Raw genomic sequence first — 20249 nt, 5'->3', positions numbered from 1 at the left:
GCCCCGGGTTAGCCCCGGGTTAGCCCCGCTGCCGGCCCCCCGGCTCCTGCGCAACGCGGAGTCGGGACCGGGGGGAGGCGAGGTCAGTGCCGCAGCCCCCCCGGGGCGCAGCTGGGGACCCCCGGCGGGCAGCTCGCCGCTCCTCCCGGTGCTCCTCCCGGTGCTCCTCCCGCTGCCAGCCTCGCAGCAGCCTGCACGGCGCGGGGCAGCGGCCGGCAGCGCTGGGAGAGGCCGGGGGAGGCGCAGGAGCAGCAGGGAGAGGGACACGCGTGTGCTGCCCGCCGGCTCCCCCTGCCCACGCGTGCCCGCTGCCCTCCCCGCGCTGTGCCGGTGAGCGGAGGGGCGTCCAGCCTGGTGCTCCCCGGGCTGCAGCAAAGCCACCTACTCCGCCACGGCATCTGCTTCCCGTGGCAGGTGCTTTGTCACTCTCCCTGCGCTCCCCGGTGAAACCCAACCCACTCGCAATCGCGCCAGGCTATTAATAACGAGCCAGCCTGCAGAGGAGCTGCCGTGACTCAGGGCTGGGAGCAGAACCTCTTCCTTCCACTCAGGCTGCAAGAGGCCAGCCCTGGCTGGGATGCAGCTCCTGCTGACCCGGGGTAACGCGCTCCCGCTGGAGGAGCTGGCAGTTCTGGCACAGCCTGACCTCAGCACCTGCCTTCCTCTGGGTTCCTATGACAACAACAACAAAAAAAAAAAAAAACGCTGAAAAAACACCATGTTTCCCTGCTGTAAAGCAAAATTGAGTTTGTTTGCAAGGACCTGCGTGCTCCAGTGCCCTCAGTTCTCCAAGGGAGCTGCTTTCTTCCTTTCTGTACAGGTCGTCCATGCTGCAAGGTCTGGGCAGAAGCACCTCACTGCTAGCTCCATAAAGCTCTGAGTGCTTTAGCCTGCACTCTTGGCTAGATCTTGCTTAATTATAGCAGACTGTTAAGGTCAACCTATGGATGCTATTCAGTACTCCCTGTATTCCTTTTATCCCTAGCTTCAAGTTACTCAGCAGTCTGTCACATCAAGGTCCCCGCACACCCAGACTCGTACCCCCCTTCCCAGTCTGCTTTCTGATGCCTACTCTCAGCGCCCCTGTTTGAAGCTCTTGCTTCATTTCTTGCCTTCTTTTGCACCACCTGGGTGTCCCCGCTGTTGTTTGCCTCCAATTCAATTCAATTATCCCCTGCTCTTTCTCCCACCCTTTAATAAGGGTGCCACAGGAACGAGGGAGCCCCGGGGGAGCTGCTGCTCTGCAGCTCCCTGAGCCGCAACACGGCTGAGGTCAGGCTCCTCGCTGCATTTCGACAGGGGTTCAAATTTCACCGTGCCTTTTTATCTGACCGTAGGGACCTCTGAACCTCTGCTGCCGGCCCGGAGCTGGGCGAGGACCTCTCCTTGCTCAGCTCTTCCTCCACCTCCCCGCTGCGCCCCCCGGCAGGATTCGCGTGCGCCCCTTCCCCGGCGCCCCCCTCCCCTGCCTGCCCCTTCCTTTGTGGCTCCACCGGGGGGGCGCGGAGCTGCAGGGGGGGGCGCGGGGCTGCAGGGCGGGCGGTGGGCGCTGGGGGGCGGCACAGGCTGCGCCACGGCCCGGGCGCGCTCCCGGCCCCCCCCCCGGCCCTCCCCTCGCGTCCTTTCTGGCCGGGCCCGGGCCCCGGGAGCATCCCCTGTGCCGCCCAGGTCGCGAAGCAGCGGCCCGGCAGGGCTGTTCCAGGATGCTTTCCTTGGAAAGAAGGAAATGGAAGCGTCCAAAACGAGGCGGATCTTGTTCTGTAGGCTTGCTTTTTCCCGTTACGCTGAGCACTACGCAGAAGGAATGGTCTGACATCAAAGCGCGCTGCAGGATTGTGCCCTGAAACAATGCGGTGCTAAAAGCTGTTTTCCAAGAAAGGGAGCTACGTTTCCTCCCATTCATCGTGCCCGCAAGCTCTCGGCGAGGTTTCCTCCTTGTCTGGCGTCCTGGCGAGCCCTTTCCCGGTGCCGCCTGTGTGTGTGCCGGGGTTCGCAGGGGGTCACAGGCTGAGTCAGGCTGCAAGAGCCGGGGAGCAGCTCCAGGAAAATCCCCCACGGTTAACTGGGACGTCATCTGCTCTGTCCTCGCATTTCCCACTCCGGGATTCCCTCCTGGGGTGCCCTCTGCCCCCTGTTCCCCGGCTCAGCCAAGCCGCCCACTGGCTCCGGGTGCCCCCTTGCTTGGCAGAGCTGCTGTCCTGGAGAAGCCCACCAAAAAACACCAGCTTTCTGCTTCCAAACTCGGTCCTGGAGGCATCTCCACCCCCAGGCTGTAGCGAGCTCCTTCCAGCACAACAGAACTGCCGCAGCTCCCCTCGAGTGGGCGATTGCTTGCGTTGATCTAAACCCAGGGGTTCTGCGTGCTGCTCTGCATCATCCGAGGATCTCTGCTCATGCTAAACACTGACTAAAAACTAGTAGCAAGGGAATTGGGCTTAAATTTTGCCACTTTGCTTCATTTCTCGTGCAACTGCTCATCATTAAAAAAGCCTTTCTAATGTTCATCATTCCTATGCATTGCTGGGCCCCAGAGGAGGTGGGATGAAGCCAGGGATATCTGAGCTGTAATGCACTTTCTGGTAAGAAAATGTGAAAGAATGACATGTTGGTGGCATTTAAGCCAGTATGGAAGTAAATTAAACATCTTGATCATAAAAGTACCAGAGGATGTTTTAAAATAAGCTCTTTGCAGCAGTGCATTAGTCGACTGCACAGCTTTACTGTGTAATGAGCAATATATTAATTTATAATTAGTGTAATACAGTGAAGCTCAGCAAATAGCTCTGCACTCTGGATAATTCATCAACAGAAGAAGCAGCTCTTAATGGTTTCCAAGGTTTGCCTGTCCCCTGTAATTGGGAAGTTCAGAATTTATTGTTATTTCTTTTAAGGGATAATGTGAATGCAACCACACATCTTTATTCCATGTCTGTTCCTGCTCGAGTGCAGAGAAGCCCTGGGAGCACTGCGGCTCGGGGCTCGTCTGCGACCCCTTTGCAGCTCGGGGCAGACCAAAGGACCCCATATTTCCTGCAGGCTTTTACCACCTCCCTCTGCTGCAGAGGGGGAGGTCAGCAGGTGAATCTCCTCGAGTCACTTGGCTTTTGCCCCTTCCCTGATGCTACCAGAACTGATTTACCCCTTCCACACTGCCCAAGGGATCTTTGTGCTAAAATCTGCTCTCAAAGGCTTCAGGGGAATGCACAGCCCCCGCCCCCTCCCTTCCTCTCGGTAAAATAATGGACTCCTTGAAGAGTCATAGCCAGGAACGAGAACAATGTTGAAGACTGCTGCTGGGAAGTCTAACAAGAAGTCAGGGGGGAAGAGAAATTACCGTGTTCTCTTCCACCGGAATTTAAATGAAATCTGTTTTACTGAAGTCTTAATTCTTCCCCTGCGTTGAAATGCTGTGATCTGGAAAGCAGCAAGTTTGTACTTCTATACTATTACATCAATAAAGAGCTTGATTTTGTATGCTTCCTTATTGAATAATCTGCCCTAATTTAATTGGAATTTGGCTGATGTGAAAGGTGGTTTTGATTGCATTTGCTCTTGATCGTTCCCATTAAAACTTTGTGATCTGGAAAGTAATATGTTTGTATTTACTTATCACAGCAATAGACTTGAATTTGTGGACTCTCTGTCAAGTTACCTGATGAATATAAACAGCAGATTTAATTTTGTTTCATATCGATTTTTGCCATTATTATTAAAACTCTCTGATCTGAAGAGTAAGATGCTTGTATTTGCTTAATATCTTCTAACTGGGGTTTGGATTAATCTCGCAGAGCTTTTCCCCTTTCTTTTGAGCAGCCAAGTCTAATCAACTGGAACCTAACCCGATAAGGCAATTTTCCCCCTTAAAAAGGGGGGAAAGAAATTCAGTTCCATTTAGTGAAATGGCAGATGAAGTGTGCTCTTATCGAGGGCTTCTTAATACCAGGAGTACTTTTGCCTGGCTTCCTGCATGCACTTAGGGTGCCTCTGCCCAGGGAGGAGGCCAAGGAGGCAGCTGCACTGGGGCTGCCTGGGGCCAGGCAGTGCCTCCGTGCTCAGCTTCCTCCAGCACTAATTGTTTTCACTGATCTGGACCGGAGACGCTATAAATCAAACCAAGATTAGAAGGGGATGAGGCTGGGCTTCTGCAGCGGATACATGGAGGGCAGAGAAACCTTCCCAGTGGGGAATACTGTCTGTCCTGCATCCTTTCCTAGGAAAAAAAATAAATAAATAAAGCTGGAGACATTGGATGGAAGGCCTGTGGAGACAGAGGTTGTGGTTTGCTCTAAGTGGCTGCAGAAACTGCTTGGATCAGAGAAAGAAAACCAGGTCAGACGATGAGGCTTGCCAGACGCACGGAGCATGAGAGGAGCCGGAGCCACAGCCCAGGGGAGCAGGATGGAGCCAGGCCGGGTCCGGTGTGCACCAAAGCCGCAGGAGAGGGTGCTGGGTGGTAGCAGGGAGCCCCGCTGTGGGGCAGCCTGGGCTTGTACAATCCCAGGCACTGTGAGCTCCTGGCAAGGGTGGCCTGAACGTGGCACTTCACCGGGGGGCTCAGCAGAGCCCTGTCCAAGGCTGGTGCCCTGGCTGGGGAAAGGGGATGTGGAAAGGTTTTGGTGATCTCACGGAAAGAAAACGGCCATGAGATCTGCAAGCTGCCCACGTGTGGGTTGTCTGAACAGCTCCTTGGTCTGTGGCTCTTTGCTGAGACCTTCCTCCTCCGGGTTCCCCCATCCAGTGCTCCCAGCTGGCTGGGGGCATGAGAGGTCCGGGAGTAACCTGTGAGCTGTCCTCAAAACACCAAGACTCAAACTGTTTGGGCTAAAGCAAAGCAAATGACTTATACCTAGTTCCAACCTGTCTCCCCAGCTGACCTGCGGCTGTGAGACCAACTCCTGTCCTTTTTTCAGTGCCACACACCGATGGCAGCAATCGCTGCGAAAATCTGACCTCGTTTTGCTTGTCTGCTGGTGTTTTACAGCCTTCTGCTGTCCCTTGTCAGAGCTCTGTCCTGGGGGCACCCACAGAGTTTTTTGGGTCCAGTCTGAGAGCTGCTGTGGGGGCACATCCATCCCCGGCCCTTTTCTCGGTCCCTTGTGCCAGGCGTGAGAGCATCCTGCGGGGCTGGGTGCGGATCGGTGCCGGTTTTGGAGCTGTCAGCTCTGAGAAAGCCGCGGCTTTGCTGGCATCACCGTGAAGCCGGGGTCCTGCTGTTTTTGGGGGGTGCTGCGGGAGGGGGCCCCGCTGTCTGTCTGTCCGTCCATCCGCCCGTCTGTCCGGTGCCGTGTTTCGGAGGGAGGGACGGGTGCGCGCTCAGGATGCTCTCCGCTCTCTGACTGATAGCACCGACCGACCGGGGCTAATAACGGGGGGGGCGGGCACGAGCCTCTCCAGCACGGACGGGGCCGGGGGGAAGGGGGGGAGCACCGGCAGCTCCCACCGGTGCCGGTGCCGGTGGCGGGGTGGCGGCAGGCGGCGCTGCGCCCCTTCGCGCCGGCGCGGGCACCGGGGCCGCCCGGCTCCGCGCCCCGCCGCCCCCGCCGCGCCCAGCCCCGCCGCTCCGAGCCGAGCCGAGCCGAGCGCTGCCGCCGCCCGGCGATGCCAGCCGGCCCCCGGCCGAGCGGCCCCGGGAGGAGGCGCTGACGGCGGAGCGCACGGACGGCGGCCATGGGCAGCGGCGGCCCCGGCCCGCACGGACGGCACCGGCAGGTACGTGCGGCATGGCCCGGTATGGCACGGCACGGCCCGGTATGGCACGGCCCGGTATGGGTATGGCACGGCCAGAAAGTTGGGGGCGAGCTGCGAGGGCGCCGCGGATCGGGACCGAGCGGCAGCGCCGTCGGGGACCCTCGCCCCTGCCCGCCGCGGAGGGTCCGGGATGCCCGGAGCGGGGCCGCCCCGTCGGGGCCGTCACCGGGGAGCCGGGCCGGGGAAGGCGGCGGTGCCGGGAGCCTTCCCCCGGGGCTGGCCGCGGGGGGCTCGGGCATCGGGCACCGACCGCGGGGCTCCGGAGGCGGTGGCCGCGTCCCGTGCAGCCCCAGCCGGCTGGAGGGGGGGGGCTGGGGCCGGTCCTGCTCCGTGTCCCGGCGGTGCGGTGGTGCTGCCGGACCCGCAGTTTGGGGAGACAAAGCGCTGCTTGGGAGCTGAGGGGTAACAACCGTGCTAAAACGCATCCTCATCCTGGAAGGGGAACTCGAGACCGACCACTGCCTTCCCTGGGTGCCAGCTGCTCCTTGCAGCCAAAGCTTTGGGCAGCAGTGGGTGGGATGCGGGCTTGGATCTTCCTCTGCTTTGTTCCTCGCTGGTACAATTCCTTCGGCAGGGGAGGATCTGCTCCTGGCTCCCTGCTGGCTGAGGGGTGCAGGAGGGGAGCTCCGTGCACTGCTGGGGCTGCGAGGGCAGGCTCTGTGCTCCGGGGGGGGACACGGCTTGTACCAGCCCCATCCCGGAGGCAGGCAGGAGCGGGTGCACGCTGCGGCACTGGGCAGGGAGAAGGAGCACCGCTGGACCAGCCGTGCCCTGCTCGTGCCATCCCCATCAGCACCGTGCGAGGCTGGGGGGTCGTCAGCCCCCTGGGACAGCCCGTGGCTGTGTGGGGTGGCCGTGCCCTGGGACAGCCCACCAGTGCTGGGCACCCACACCCAGAACCCGCACGGGTGAGAAGTGGAGCCTGCCGGGGAAAGTTGTGCTGTCAAGTGCTCTGCCTTCCTCCGCTGACTTGGCTGCTGCTGACCTTGGGCTCCAACACCCCGATGCGTGGCCGTGCTCTGCCAGAGAGAGGTTCCTGGCGCTGGATGAGGCCGAGGTTAGAGCTGTCAGCAGAGCTGACCTTCAGAGCGCCAGCAGCAGCTGGAGGATGGGACTCACGGAGCGAGGGGGCAGCCATCAGGCACGTGCTTGGGCTGAATTAAAGTTAAAAACTCTCCTGCTCACCTTGGCTGGGAAGGAAACGCTGCAGATGCTGGAGGAATGAGGAAGGAGCTGGGAATCAGCCAGCACAGAGGAGAGGAGGGGAGAGCACGCCTGTGGAAGGAGTGCTTTGTGCTCCTGTCAGCTCCCCTGCTGGGTTGGCGAGCACGCGCCTGGCGCTGCCCTCGTGGGCACAGCCCTGCCGGGTGCTGGGGCTGTGGGGCCGTGGGGTCAGACCCTGCAGGTATACCCAGGGTAGGAGCTAAAGTGAGGGGTACGGAAGGGCTCAGCTCAGCCTGGAGCTCAAGGCGGGCACGCCAGCCCCCTCGTGCTTCCCCCAGCTCTGCAGCTGCAGCCTCAGTAGCTCCAACTTCCCACCCTTGCCTTTAATTAAGCATCATTAGTGCTGTGGAGGGAGTTCGGATGTAGCCTGTCTGCTGGCTGGCTCTGGTAACCCAAAGCTGTGGGTATGAAGGGTGCTGCCGTTGTCAGGCTGTGTCCGGGGGTGGCAGCATCCTGCTTCCAGGGCCCCTGGCTGCGGTCAGGGCTTGCAGCTTGTCCCCAGGATGCTCAGCAGCGGAGCCCCGTGGAGGTCAGGGCCTGAACCTCACCGCCTGTTCAGGTCTTGCAGGTCTGAATGTTTCCTCGCCTGCCTGGGACACAGGATTGTGCTGTTTTTCCCAGCCTTGGGTGAGGAGGGAGGTCGGACCTCTCTGCCAGAGCTGCCCTGCTGCTTCCCCCCCCCCTTCATGGCTGAGAGCAGAGCCGTGACGGAGCCTGTGCCATGCCTTCCCGGGGGACCGTGGAGGTGTCGCGTCGCTTGTCAGGATCTTCTGATGAGGTGTCAGCTTCTCTGGAGACTCTGCAGCACCTCCACGCTGCCGTGATTTCTGCTGTGCTGCCGGCAGAGCTGCGCCCTGGGCCGAGGGGAGGGCAGCGCCTGTGAGTACGGAGCAGGGCTTGCTTATCCTGGCTCTTTGTCCTGTTCAGAAAAGGGCTCTGGGCTCATCGCTTCCCTCAGTGTGCTGCTGTGCGCTCCTGGCTCTCATCTGTGAGGTGGCCTTCAGGGAAGTTCCAAAAAACTGCCCCCACCGACGGGAGGCGTGACAGCTCCTGCAGCGCTCACGGAAAGGTTTCTGCGCCTGCTGGACTCTGCGGAGGTTTCCTCTCCGGCCAGGGTGTGGGGCTGCCCAGGGCTCTGTGGAAGCAAAGTGTGCTCCTCTTCTGACGCCCAACAGAAACGCCGAGGTGCCAAGGTGTGCTGAAACAGCAGGAGCACTAAAATAGCTTTAAAGAAACTGGAAATCTGTAGGTGTGCGCAAAGGTTGGTGGTGCTAGAGCCGCGGTGGGGAGTTCTTGGGTTAGCTGGCACAGAAACTGCCAGCCTCCCCCACCTTTGTGTTTCTTTTTTTGGGTGGAATTTTGCTAACTCTAATTATCCAGCTCACACGGACCTTGGCAAATAAGGCTCCAGACTCCCCAAACTCAGTGCGTAATTTGGCGTGACAGAGAGTCCCTCATTAGCACCATGGGGCGCCGGGCTGCGCTCCAGCGGAGCTGCGGATGGAGCAGCCCTGGCTGCAGGTCACGGCGTTACGCGCTGCTCTAATGAAGAGGCAGAAGAAATCTCCAGGTTCCACATCCTGCGACTTCTTAGACGCGATAGCAGTGCTTCAGTGCCGAGATCCCCGTGGCTGCTCATGATTAACTGCTGCGTAGTTCGCTGGCACTCCCTCCTACGTAGCTCTGCGCTGTATTTAACAAACGTGCTAAAAAATTAAAAGAGCTTTGTGAAGGGCTGCGGCGCGAGCCAGGCGGCAGCACTGTGATGCTCGGCAGGGCTGGGGCTCTGCTCGGCCCCAAAAGCCGGGGTGTGCCCCCTCCTCCTGCCCGGGCAGGGGGGCTCCTGCTCCCCTCGGTCTGCTCTGGCCTCGTGTCCCTGGGGTGGGAGGCGCCTGCACAAGGGGTTCCCGGTGCCCTCCGCAGCACCCAGTTTTGCCAGGCATCATGGACTGAGTGGGGCTGGCCCCACGGTGTGGTGCCAGGGGGTGTGGGAGCAGCGTGCCATGGGGGGGCGGTGGCCCCGTGCCCACATGGGAGGGACACGGACACACCTGGAGCTGCACTCGGTTCTGTCACGCTGGCCGTGACCGAGATTTATCTTCCGAGAGGTTCAGGCACTTCCCAGTTCCTCCGGGTCCCAGCTTGGACCAGATAGGTGGAAAACAGCTAACCAAAAATGTTAATGAAAAATATCACAAAATCCCAAACAAAATGGAACAGAGCGGAGAACACCGATATTTTCAATCAAAATTAAGTGCTTTGACATGCCAGAACACCGCTCTTCATTTCAAAATGACATGCCAGGCTGAGAAATTTCAAGTCAGACCAAACATTTGTAGCTGCAGTCTCACGATGATGGAGGTTGATAACTGTCAAAATAGCAATTTCTGCAAAGCTGTGTTTTTCTAAGGGGAATTTGTGCGTGAGTGAGAGCATCGAGTGCCTGTGGCAGCGTGGGGCTGAGGAGCGGAGCCAGCTCCGGTGGCCGCGGGGCTGAGCCTCTGCCACTGGGGCTCCCGGTGCCTCCGTGTCCCCGCGCTGCTCCTGGTGCTCCCCAGGCTGTGCCGCTGCCAGCGCTGTGCCTGCCGCCGTGGCTTCCCCACGAAGCACGGCGTGGATGGCGTGGGCTGCATTATTGATAAGTCCCTGTTTTATTTATGCTCCCTGGCTGTGGAGCACAGCGCAGCCTTCTGAGCTAAAGATAGTTCACGCTGCAAGCGCATCCCTGTCCTGCGCAGGGTGGAGGCGAGCAGCGTGCTGGCTTTTTGGCTCGGCTGGGAGATCCGTGGAGGCCCCACACACCCGTGGGATGGCAGGGTGTGGAGGTACAGGATGGCACCGTGTCCCCGTGGCCGTGACGGTGCTGCCCGGCCTTGCCACCAGAGCAGCTTTTTGCTTTTTCATCGAGGAGCTGGTGCAGGCCTGGAGCTGGTGTCAATATTTACAAGATGGCCTGCGACAACTCCGGAGGGACTGTCGCCGTGCAGAGCTCTGAGGAAACCTCCTGCAGATCAGATTCAGCTCACAGCCCTGCCGGAGGTTGCCTAACCACGGCTGTGCACGAGGCCGTCAGCCCGGCCTTATCACAACAGGGGTTCTCACCCTCAAAGCCAGGCTCATTTGGCCAACGCAGTGGCTCAGGCCGGGCCCGTTTCCAGTCCCGCAGCCCCTCCAGGCCCCTGCTTGCCACTGCCTGGCCACCACCGGCTCGTCAGCAGCCACATCTCTGGCAGTGCCAAGCGGCTCGTTAGCATTCAGCGCCTCTCCCGTGCTGCTCGGGGCAGGCCGCAAGCCGGGAATACGGAGCTGGGAGATAAGGGGGAGCGGGTCCAGTGGGATGGGGTGCAGTAGGGTGTCCCTCCTGGCCTGGCCCTGCAGCCCCCTGGGCACGGCCAGGTCCTGTCCATGCCGTGGGTGGCTCCCGGCCCCTGCCCTGCATCGCTCCGGGTGCAGGGTGTGGGTCCCCTTTTCTAGCCCTAATTTTTTTTCTAGTCCCAAATGTGTCTTTACCATGATCACTCTTCTTCTGGGAGAACATCAACATTTTTTTGTGACACTTTCAGATATATTTTTTTTCCCCAGCTAGGAAAATCAAAATGGAAAAATATTGTTTTAAATCAGCATTTTGGAATGAAATATTTTTCATTTCGAAATGTCAGTTTAAAAGAGACCAATTCATTTTGAAATGCTTCAAACAAGAAATGCCCTTTACCACCTCGAATCACTTTGTTTTGATTAAAAAAGTCAGTGTTTTCTGTTCTGGCACTTCATTATATGAGAATGTTTCACCATCCCAGCCTGGGCTGGAACAGACACCAATTTAGAAGATGGCTAGAAATTAAAATTTCTTCTTTCAGCAGCCCCGGCTGGTCCTGATGCCCAGCAGGCTCCTGCGGGGCTGGGGCTGGGACATGATCCCAATCCCAATCCCAATCCCAATCCCAATCCCAATCCCAATCCCAATCCCAATCCCAACCACGGGCCAAGGCCAGCGGGCTCCTTTGCCAGCTCCCAGCTGTTTCCAGTGCGCGGTGCTCTGGGAGAGGGGCAGCCCTGCCAGGAACCAGCATCTCATCCCCTCGGAGCAGCCGGTCACTCTGTGCTGCTCCGTGAGCATCCCTGGCAGAGCTGCACTGCTCCATCAGCGAGATAAGCAGGTGGGCACCAAGTGCCAGCCCTTATTTCGGGGGAGCAGGTGTGCTCGGAGATAAGGGTGCAGCTTTGTGCCTGTGCGCCCCTACAAATTTTGTGAGTGTGCTGCGGTCTGTCCAGTGGTCGGTCGGTCTGTCTGTCTGGCGGCACGTGCCCAGCCCGTGGGAGCCAAAACTTGGGTGTCCCTGTAAGGGACCCCCCTGCTGGGAGGAGGAATGGCTCAGGGCTGATTTACGCTGCCTCTTCCCGCACGCGCTCGGTGTGTGTTTGGTGTTTGTGCTCAGCATTAATAACGCAACGAGCCGGAGTTTGCTCTCTCAGCAGTAAAACCACGAAACAACTCCTCCGAAGCAGGTGGAGTCACAACGGGGCGAGCAGCATCACGGGCCGAGTGACCAGGGACATCCCTCTGAGGGTGGGGGGCTCGTGGGCACCTGCCCCAATGCCCCCCGTGCCTTGTGCCCTCCCCGGTGCCTGGCTGCACCCCACGGGGACCAGCAGCGCACCCACACGATGCTTCTCTCTCCCCTTCCAGATGCGCTGATGTCTGCCCCCTGCAAAGACCCCTTCTACCTGCGGCTGGCAGATGCACGGGTGTTAGCGTGAAGCCCCAGTAAGAGGTAAATATCGCTCATCTTCGCTGCTGCCAACGTGGTTTTTGCTGTCCCGCGGCCATGTCCCCGCTGCCCGGCCCCTCCGCAGCCCCCCGTCCTCTGCACGCCTCTCTCTCTTCTTCTTTTTTTGGTAGAATGAGTGAAAGAGACATCCAAAGCTTGAGCAAATGGGTTTTAGTGCTCACTCTCTGCCTTACCACGCTATGGGGAAGACTGACCCTGGCCTCCACCCACCACAGAAGCCATTCAGGTAGGGGAAGCGATGTCCATCCACACACAACGTGCTCCTGCGACGCTGTCCCGGGGTCTGGTGGGTGCCACGTGGGGTCTGTGGGGGTGATGTGGCCCCGTGCAGCCCATACTGGGGTGGGAGGATGAGGTCCCCGGTCACAGCACATCCCATGTGGCCGAGCCGCTGCACACCGGGACCCTGGGGTCTGCGCATGTGGGGAGCTCCCGGCCCCGCTCCTGGGGCCATAAACCTGAGAGCTGGAGCCGTGCCCTGTAAGTGTCCAGCGTGGGTTATTTAAAAGCTGCTGTTCGGTGAGCCCAGCTGCTCCGTGGAGCTGGGAAGCAAAGCTCTTCGTGTCCGTATTTCCAGGTTATTACCTTATTAGATGGCATTCAAGGGTTAATTTGGAAATAGTTGTGCTGTTGCCTGACCCCACACCTAACCCTGTCCTATTTCTGTCGTTTTTCCCTGACAGTTAAAGCACTTCTAATCCTATAATCCCCATCCTCATTGCTTAAAACCAAAACATATCTTCCAGAGTGACTCCATCAACCAGCTAGTCAGCAGTTACCTGCTTTGCCCTCGTCCTAACCGCAGGTGCATGAAAAGATAAAATTCCTCGGTCACCTCTGGGATTACTCCTTGGCCCCAGCTCAGGACTGCCCAGGTGCTGGCAGGTGACCTGCAGGACCCGGGTGGGATCCTGCCTGCCCCAAAGTGGAGCCGTTACCAAAAACACTGCCCCTGTTACCAAAAACGCTGCCCTGGGGCATTGCCCTGGGGGTGTTTGCATCGGGAGCGACTCCGGAGCCATGGCACAGGATGATGCCAGGCAGCTTTCCAGGAGCACTGCTCCAGCCCTCCCAGTTTGCACAGGCTCTACAGGTGCCGTGCTCCCTTCCAGCAGAGCGAGAGCCTGGGCACAAGCACTCAGCCCCAACGCCCAGCCCTGTTTCCCCGCAGCCAAGAGCAGTGTGCAGGGACGGCTGCTTCCTGGGGGAAGAGGCAGGCCTGGAATTAATAAAGCCGCGACTCACCGAGGTTTAAAAGTGCAAATGCCCGAGTGTATTTGTGGGGTGTGAATTATGTATAAATCTCTCTCCGTATGTGAGGAGACGACGCTTTTGTATTCATGTGTTCGCAGGCAGAGGGCTGGGGATTTTTCCCTCGCAAAGACTTATCCACAGCGGACCAAATCTTGTTCTTCTTAGTCAAGCAAATTCCAACTCACAGCAAAAAGGGCGTAATAGGAGCAAATACTTAAAAGTTTGACCTCGCTCTGTGTCTATGTATTAGCAAGGTTTCTGCCTGTACATCCTGCATTTCTGGCTACTGAAGGAATTTTGCGTGCTTGCTCTGACTGCTTCTTGCTTTCCTGGGCTGAGTTTCCGTCTGTTTGAAGCAGGAATTGTTAGGCTGCTTGTTGTGGTTCGTGGGATTCATTTCCCTCTTACCTGTCCTGTGTTTTCTCTTCATTTAGGTCAGTTTTTTGGTAAAGGTTGTGTTGGGAATGCACATTTATGAGGTTGCATTCTTAGTTGCAATGACGTTTTTCTCCTGGGAAGCCCCCGTTGTGTTTCTGCACGTGGAGTTGGAGTGGCGGGGTGAGATGAGGCTGCTCCCCTGCACCCCGCAAACCCCAGGGTCAGAGTTGCTGATGGATGGACAGAGGGATGGACACATCCAGTCCTTTTGGCCACGTGTAGTGTTGTGTTTAGTCACACGTGTGGCACCTGAAAATGAAAAATTGCAGAAGGAAATACACAATTGTGAAAATATAGCCACAGCTCAGAGCCTTCGAGCTCATGAATTTCTCGAAAGGAAAGAATGTGTGCAGAGCTTCTGTGTTAGCCTTTCAGGAAAACAATGCATTTTAAGCATCTGGCTTTGGAAATAAGGTCTGATCACTTATGTTCACCTCACACGTGGAGAATGCTAATGTGTGCTAATGTGTCAGAGCAGAGCAGTGTCCCGGTGTGTGTGGTTGCATTTAAATAGCCACGTGAACCATGCGCAGAGACTAACTCGTTTGGAAATGGAAAAGGAGACTCCTCGGTGAAGAATGATTCACCAGCAATTTAATCCCACGTAAAACTTGGTGAGCTTTATGTGACGAGCAAGCCTCGCTGGTCTACACACAGCTCCCAGAGGTGGCCCCAGCACCTTCAGATAAGCCCCTTCATGCTGATAAGCACAGTGCCATTTTGCCTTCCTTCACATTCATCACTCGATGCAGGGCAGAAGTAAGGACCCGGTCAGCTGGGACTAGCTTTCAGGAGATGAGGTTCTCTGAGTGAAAGGAGAGCTCCGATTTCTGATATCTTCAGAGACTTACTGGCCAGCACATTGCTGCTTCGAGCGAGGACAGCAGCTAAGTGGCTTTTATTTGTGAGGTGCTTCTGCGAGCTTCCCTCTTGTATGGGGAGATGTTGGTTTCCCCCTTGTGCACAGCCTTTAAATCAAGCTGGGATGTTTTCCTGAGCCATCTTCTCTAGAAGCTGCAGCTGGTGCCCCTGCTGTGGGGGGAGATGCTGCGCGGTGGTGGCCGTGTCCCCCGGCTGCAGCGTGCCCGTGCGAGCTGATTTCTCGTGTGTGAGCACAATTCCAGCTGCTCTCCATGCAGCCCGTGCATCTGTTTTCCTGTTTGCAGATTTGGATAAGCAGTTCCTGGGTGTGTGTGCACTTGCACGTGCCACGGAGGGGAGGGGAGTAGGATCTGAAGTTTTGATATGACGAGGTAGTAAAAAAACAAATCTCAGCTGACGTGCAATGATAATGAGCAATAAAAACAGGCCCGCTTCTCTCCAAAAGCCTTTTAAATAATGCATGCATCTAAGGCAGGAGTGATTTTTAAGCCTTTAATTATTTAGGGAATATTAGCGGTGGGGTTGTTGCCACGCAGGGCTGTCTGTGGGCACTCGGCCCCAGGCTGTGCCATCCGTGCACCGAGGGCACCGGGACCCCACTGCCCTCCCGGCTCCTGCCCGGTGCCCCCATGCCTCGCAGCCCTCCCGAGGGTGTGCAGTGGTTTAAGGGCATTGCTCTGCCCTTCTGGACGCTGAGGGTTTGGGCTCTGCCCAGCGCTTACACTGCACTTGACTTCATTTTGCAACTTCCCACCAGCGAGCAGATATTTTACACCGAACATGTGGAGCGGTGCCCGCAGCTCGCTGAGACAAAGTGTGTCATTCCAGGTTGTGCCATAAAAAACATGTTCTGCCGCTCACTTAAAGGTCAGCCAGAGTAGGACAGCATTTTTATTTTATTTTTACATGCAGGATTCAAAAGCCTTGTGCTTTTACAATGCCTTTATGGTTCTGTGAGATAAGAGATTCTTAAAGGGCTCCAGGGGGGGAGCAGCAGTTAAATGGGAGGGGGAAGCGTGCCAGCAGCTCTGGAGCTTGTCCCAGGCTCTCTGGGGTTTCCTGCACTTGGTGTTAAACACACCACCGGGCCTGCATTTTTCAGCCCTATCTGCTCCAAAGTTCCCTGCTGCTTGGCAGAGAAGCCCTGCAGGGAGCCCAGGGGCAGCGGTCGCTCTCCTGTGCCCGTGCTCAAGCTCTCAGCGATTCCTTCGCACACCTTGCAGCCCCCACAAACCTCCACCTGCTCAGCGAGGGGTCCACAGGAGAGCAGTGAGCCCCCTGTGGCCCGTGTGGAGCTCAGGGAGCTGAGACATGTCACGGTGCTGGGGGACTCTGCCCTGCTCCCCTGGGATGTCCCCCAGCTGCCCCGGGAGCGATCTCACCTGAGAGCATCTCCTGTCTGCCCAGGGATTTGCCTTCCCCAGCCCATGTGCTGGGGGGGAGGCAGGGGTGTTACGGGGTGTTACAGCAAGGGGGATGATGGAGGTGGCCGTGTCTGTCTGTCCGGGGGGAGCTCAGTGTCCGTGGGCTCCTGGACAGCCCCTGGTGTGTGGGGTGGGCTGCGGGTGCCGTGCTGCGGCCAGGCAGCCGCGGTGCTGCTGGAGAGGCTGGCTTCCCTTTATCTCCCCGCTGCACCTTTTTGAGGAAATTAAAAGGGTTTTGGCTTGTTAGTGAACTCCTATTGAATGGCTGTAATGAGCGATTTCTCAGTTCTGCCCAGCTCTCCCGCTGCTGAGCCTTTTCAAATTAGCTGAAAACAAGAGGCTGGGAGCTGTGCAGGAGGGGCAGAGGGGTCGGGGACAAGCTGTGGTAACGAAGCTCTGCAGGGAGGGAGGCTGCAAAAAAAAGTCAAGCCTCCAAACACATGCGAGCACCCAAGTTGGAGGGTAAAAAATGCTGGGTTTGGGCCGGGGGGACGTGGGTCGTGGTGTGCGGGGCAGTGAGAGACTCTGTGTGGGGCTGCCCAGGGCATGGAGAGAGTGTGGGGTCAGGCAGCCAGACCCAGGCACCTCTGCGCATCCCTCAGTGCCTGGAAAATCCCATTCACCTTAAAAACAAAGCAAAGCGTGGTCACGTTTATTCCGTAATGGGTTGCTTTCCTTTTCACTTTCAGCAAAGTCTATCATTTCTGCATACAGAGAGTGGAAATCGTCATTAAAACTGAATTATGATGGCATTTAAAAGGGAGGATAAAATGTATGGCCAGAGATGCTATTACAGAATACTTCCAGGATAGGTAATTGTGTAATTATTATGGGCAGAAATGAAAGTGATGGTTCATTAAAAGAAAATGACCATGAAATAACAATAAATAAAGGCAAATAATTGCACAGGCTGCCTTGCCCGCGTGCCAGTGGGCTCAGGGTGTGTGGGTGTGCAGGTCCCGGCCGGGGGCTCTGTGGCACAGCCAGGCTCAGCCAGCACCCCCGGGGGCTGCACTTGGGTCGTGTTCACAGCAGGAGGTGAGATCTGCGAGCAGAGGGGCTTCCCCAAGCCCCCCACCCTGCCGGGGGCTCCCTGGGGCTCCCCATGCCCTGGGAGGTGGCAGGGGACGAGCTCCTGTCCCCAAGCCGAGGGCAGGCAGCCAGGAGGGCGATGTGACCCGTGCTTGCAGGGGGTGTCACGGTGCAGGGACGTGGCCTCTTTCCCCCCCTCGCTGTTTGTAGCACGGGGGTGTCTGGGGGCGCAGCTCTGAGCCCGCTCCTCCGCTGCTCATTAACCGGGGCCTGCCGGGATCACTCGCGCTCAGGTCATGGGAACAAAGCCTATCCGGCCCCGTTTGGCTAATTTGTATTGTGCTTGTGTGGGCCATTACCCGGCGAAATTCATTGATTTGCGATGCTAACTAGCTTCTAAACCCAGATCCCAGAGGTGATAAGCCAGCACATCAGTTTTCTTTCTTCCTTAATATTTTAATGGCACGGGGAAGGGGGGAGCAGCAGAGCAGCCCGGGTTTCTGATGAACAGCGTGACATTTCTGTGTCGCTGCAGGCTGCAAGCACAGACCTGGCTCTCCCTCCTCCATCCCAAGGGTGGTGCATGGCAGCGAGGCAGGGTGTTGTGTTCAGCTGTGGGGCTGGGGGTGGTGTTCCTCTGCTGGGACCCAAGGCGACACCACGGGCCATCCCCTCTTGTAGCAAAGCCTGCAGCTCGTTATCGGCCCCAGTTAATTAATGCGCTCGTTTGTTTCAATAAGGCTTTTGGCTGGGCCATGCAAAACAGCTCCTCATTTTGCTTGGTGGGATGGGAGTGGGAGCTGTAGGACTGGGAGCTCATACGGGTGGGCTGGGGAGCTGCGGCACCAACCTGCACCAACCCAGGGAGCCCCCCCTGGGGTCTAGGCAGCCGTGTCCATGGCCAGGCTCTGCCATCCCTCAGTCGTGGCACGTGTTGGGGGGCTGTGGCCGTATCCCCCTGTGATGTGGTGATGTGGCTGTTTCCCCTCCTGCAGTGCACATCGAGCCCGGCACCTGCGAGGTCATCGCGGCTCACAGGTGCTGCAATAAGAACAAGATCGAGGAGCGCTCCCAGACGGTGAAGTGCTCCTGCTTCCCGGGGCAGGTGGCGGGGACAACACGAGCAGCCCCATCCTGTGTGGACGGTGAGTACCATGGCCGGCAGCGCCTTCCTGGCAGCGGGGGGCTTCTGCCTGCTTCAACCTGTCCCGGGACCGACTCAGTCCCACCGCCTGCTGCAGTGAAGCAGAGGGCACAGGGAGGTGTTTTGGGGGGACATTCCCCTGGCCCAGCTGTGGTTGCAGGGAATGGGGCTGCTTCCCCTGCTCGTTTGGGAATGAGGACAGGGCTCTGATATTTTGCCTCTTGGGGACAGTGATAGCCAGTGCGATGCTTCGAAGGCAGCTGGATCAAAAGCAGCCCCCATTAGGAGGGGCAGAGCCGTGCAGAGCCAGCCCAGTGGCACAGACCCCAAACTGTCCATCCCCAAAGGATGCGGCTCCTGCATGGCCTGACCCACACGGGGCCTGGACCTGCCGGCTGTGCTGTGTGGGGCCGTGTGTCCCATGGTGCCCCCAAACCATCCCCCCCACGCGGTGAGCCCAAACCAGGCCGCGCTGACGGCCCCTCTCGTGCCAGCCTCCATCGTGCTGCAGAAGTGGTGGTGCCAGATGGAGCCCTGCCTCGACGGGGAGGAGTGCAAGGTCCTGCCCGACCTCTCAGGCTGGAGCTGCAGCAGCGGCAACAAAGTGAAGACGACCAAGGTATGTCCATAACGCAGGGGCAGCCCCGTGGCCATCTCCCAAAACACCCGGGGAAGCGTCCCTGGAGCTGGCGGGGGGACGGGGCCGCGCGTCTCCTGGGTGCGGGCACACCAAGGCCCACAGAGGGACAGGGTGAGCTCACCCACAGCGGTAACCCCGTGTCGGTCCTGTTGCTTTGCCCATCCAAAACCCCTCGGGTGCGTGGCTCAGCCCCAGAGGCCGTGTGGGGGGTCCTGGCCCCGAGCCCCTGGGGCTGGGGCTGCTCCGCGTGGCCCCCCGTCCGCCTGCACGCCCCGTCTGCAGCAGTCAGCTGTGACAGGGAGCTACATGATTATTATTTTCATGGCTTGCTGAATGCCCCAAAGAACAAGGTATAATTAAAATTTTATCAAACTCATTAGTAATTACACACATGTCATGGTTAATCAGTTGCATAATTTTGTAATCATTGTTCGTATAGTCGAGTGTAATTATTCCTTATGCTTTAGCTTTTCTCACCCCACATCCCCTGCCGTAAAATTATCGTATTAAAAAAGTGATGTGGGAGTTTTTTTTCATTATTGCTATTATTTTGGAGCACAAAAAGCACTTTCCTGCTCAAGTGTTTTTGTGGATGTCTGAGAAGGTTGCTCTGGCCTGGGCACCTTTGACTGACCAGTAATTGCAGCGTGACTTTTAGCTCTTTGTCTTTTCCCCTTCTTTGTACTATTTATTTGTTTTTCTCAGCTGCTAACTGAGCCCGAAGCCTGCCTGTGCAGACAGACCCCAAAGTGGGAGCTGTCAGCAGAGCAAGGGGCTCGCAAATAATTCAGGAGCTGAACTTTGGAACAACCACCCTGTCAAACGCAAAGAGCAATTCGCATTTGCACCCGCTGAGGCTGCTCACATAATTCCTGCATCCAGCATCAGCCGCTGCGTTAGGTCAACTGCCCACTGCCAACAAATTGACCATTCCCATTAGCAAAGACAACACCAAAAAAACCAGTTCTTCAGGAAAAATGTTTCAGACATGAAAAGAAAGGGGCACATGTCCCCCGTGGGTAATCTGCTGCTGGGGGAGGTGGGACGTGGCCGCTGGAGACCCCATCACAGACCTTGCTCTTGGTGTCACTGAGGTGCCACAAGGCAGCCGGGGGCTGGCACCAGCCCGACATGTCCCCTCTGCCCACAGGTCACCCGATAGCACCCCCGTGGGGGTCCCCGCTGCATCGCCCGTGCTGTGCCCAGGGGCGGCGTGCTGTGGTGCTCCCGTCCTGCGTCCCGTGCCGCCGTCGGACCATGCCAGGTACGGGTTTGGAGCAACTGCTGCCACCCAGCTTCCCGTCCAGCTGCAAGAATGGGGCCTGAAGGCAGCTGCAAGACTCCTGCTGCTCCACGGCCCCCTTCTCCCCCATGGACGTGCTCACCGACCAAGGAATGGGCTCGTTCTCCCATCCTCTTAAATAAAATGCTCCGATCATGTAAGAGCTGTTGATGGTTACAAAGACAAACAACGGTCCCCCAAACTGGGCTTTAATCTCAGCTAAAATAGCAAAAAATCATTGCTGCAGGAGTCAAAGGAGTTACCCCATCTCCAGGATCCCAAATCAGGGTCACCACCAGGAGCTCAGAGGCTGGTTGTGGCGCGGTGCTGGCCCTGCAGCCCCGGCGTGGCTGGCACTGTCCGACACCTCCGGCACCGGAGATGGTAAAAG

At 57.8% G+C, this 20249-nt stretch overlaps 1 protein-coding gene across 2 annotated transcripts; it reads left to right on the top strand.

Moving 5' to 3' along the window:
* The first annotated feature begins 5519 nt into the window (after positions 1 to 5519).
* Positions 5520 to 20030, top strand: TAFA3 (TAFA chemokine like family member 3). 2 transcript variants are annotated; one of them, XM_068659964.1, is made up of 6 exons: positions 5520 to 5709; positions 11660 to 11744; positions 11873 to 11988; positions 17788 to 17937; positions 18431 to 18555; positions 19727 to 20030. In XM_068659964.1, exons 3-6 carry the CDS (start codon positions 11874 to 11876, stop codon positions 19736 to 19738), a joined length of 402 nt encoding a protein of 133 aa, XP_068516065.1. In that variant the 5' UTR covers positions 5520 to 5709; positions 11660 to 11744; position 11873; the 3' UTR covers positions 19739 to 20030. The 2 variants fall into 2 exon arrangements, with proteins under 2 accessions (XP_068516065.1, XP_068516066.1); XM_068659965.1 differs by lacking the exons at positions 5520 to 5709; positions 11660 to 11744; positions 11873 to 11988 and adding an exon at positions 17551 to 17616.
* The last annotated feature ends 219 nt before the right edge of the window (positions 20031 to 20249 follow it).

Source organism: Anas acuta, chromosome 24, assembly GCF_963932015.1.
Source record: "Anas acuta chromosome 24, bAnaAcu1.1, whole genome shotgun sequence".
Lineage (NCBI taxonomy): Eukaryota > Metazoa > Chordata > Aves > Anseriformes > Anatidae > Anas > Anas acuta.
Note: the sequence above shows the minus strand (reverse complement) of the source record. Positions and strands in the feature narration are given on the sequence as shown.

Bases quoted from the DNA above. Each gene is read 5' to 3' on its own strand.
- TAFA3 (XM_068659964.1), top strand. From the start codon at position 11,874: ATGAGTGAAAGAGACATCCAAAGCTTGAGCAAATGGGTTTTAGTGCTC. The intron at 11,989-17,787 runs GTAGGGGAAGCG...CCCCTCCTGCAG, and splicing joins CCACCACAGAAGCCATTCAG to TGCACATCGAGCCCGGCACC. The intron at 17,938-18,430 runs GTGAGTACCATG...CTCTCGTGCCAG, and splicing joins AGCCCCATCCTGTGTGGACG to CCTCCATCGTGCTGCAGAAG.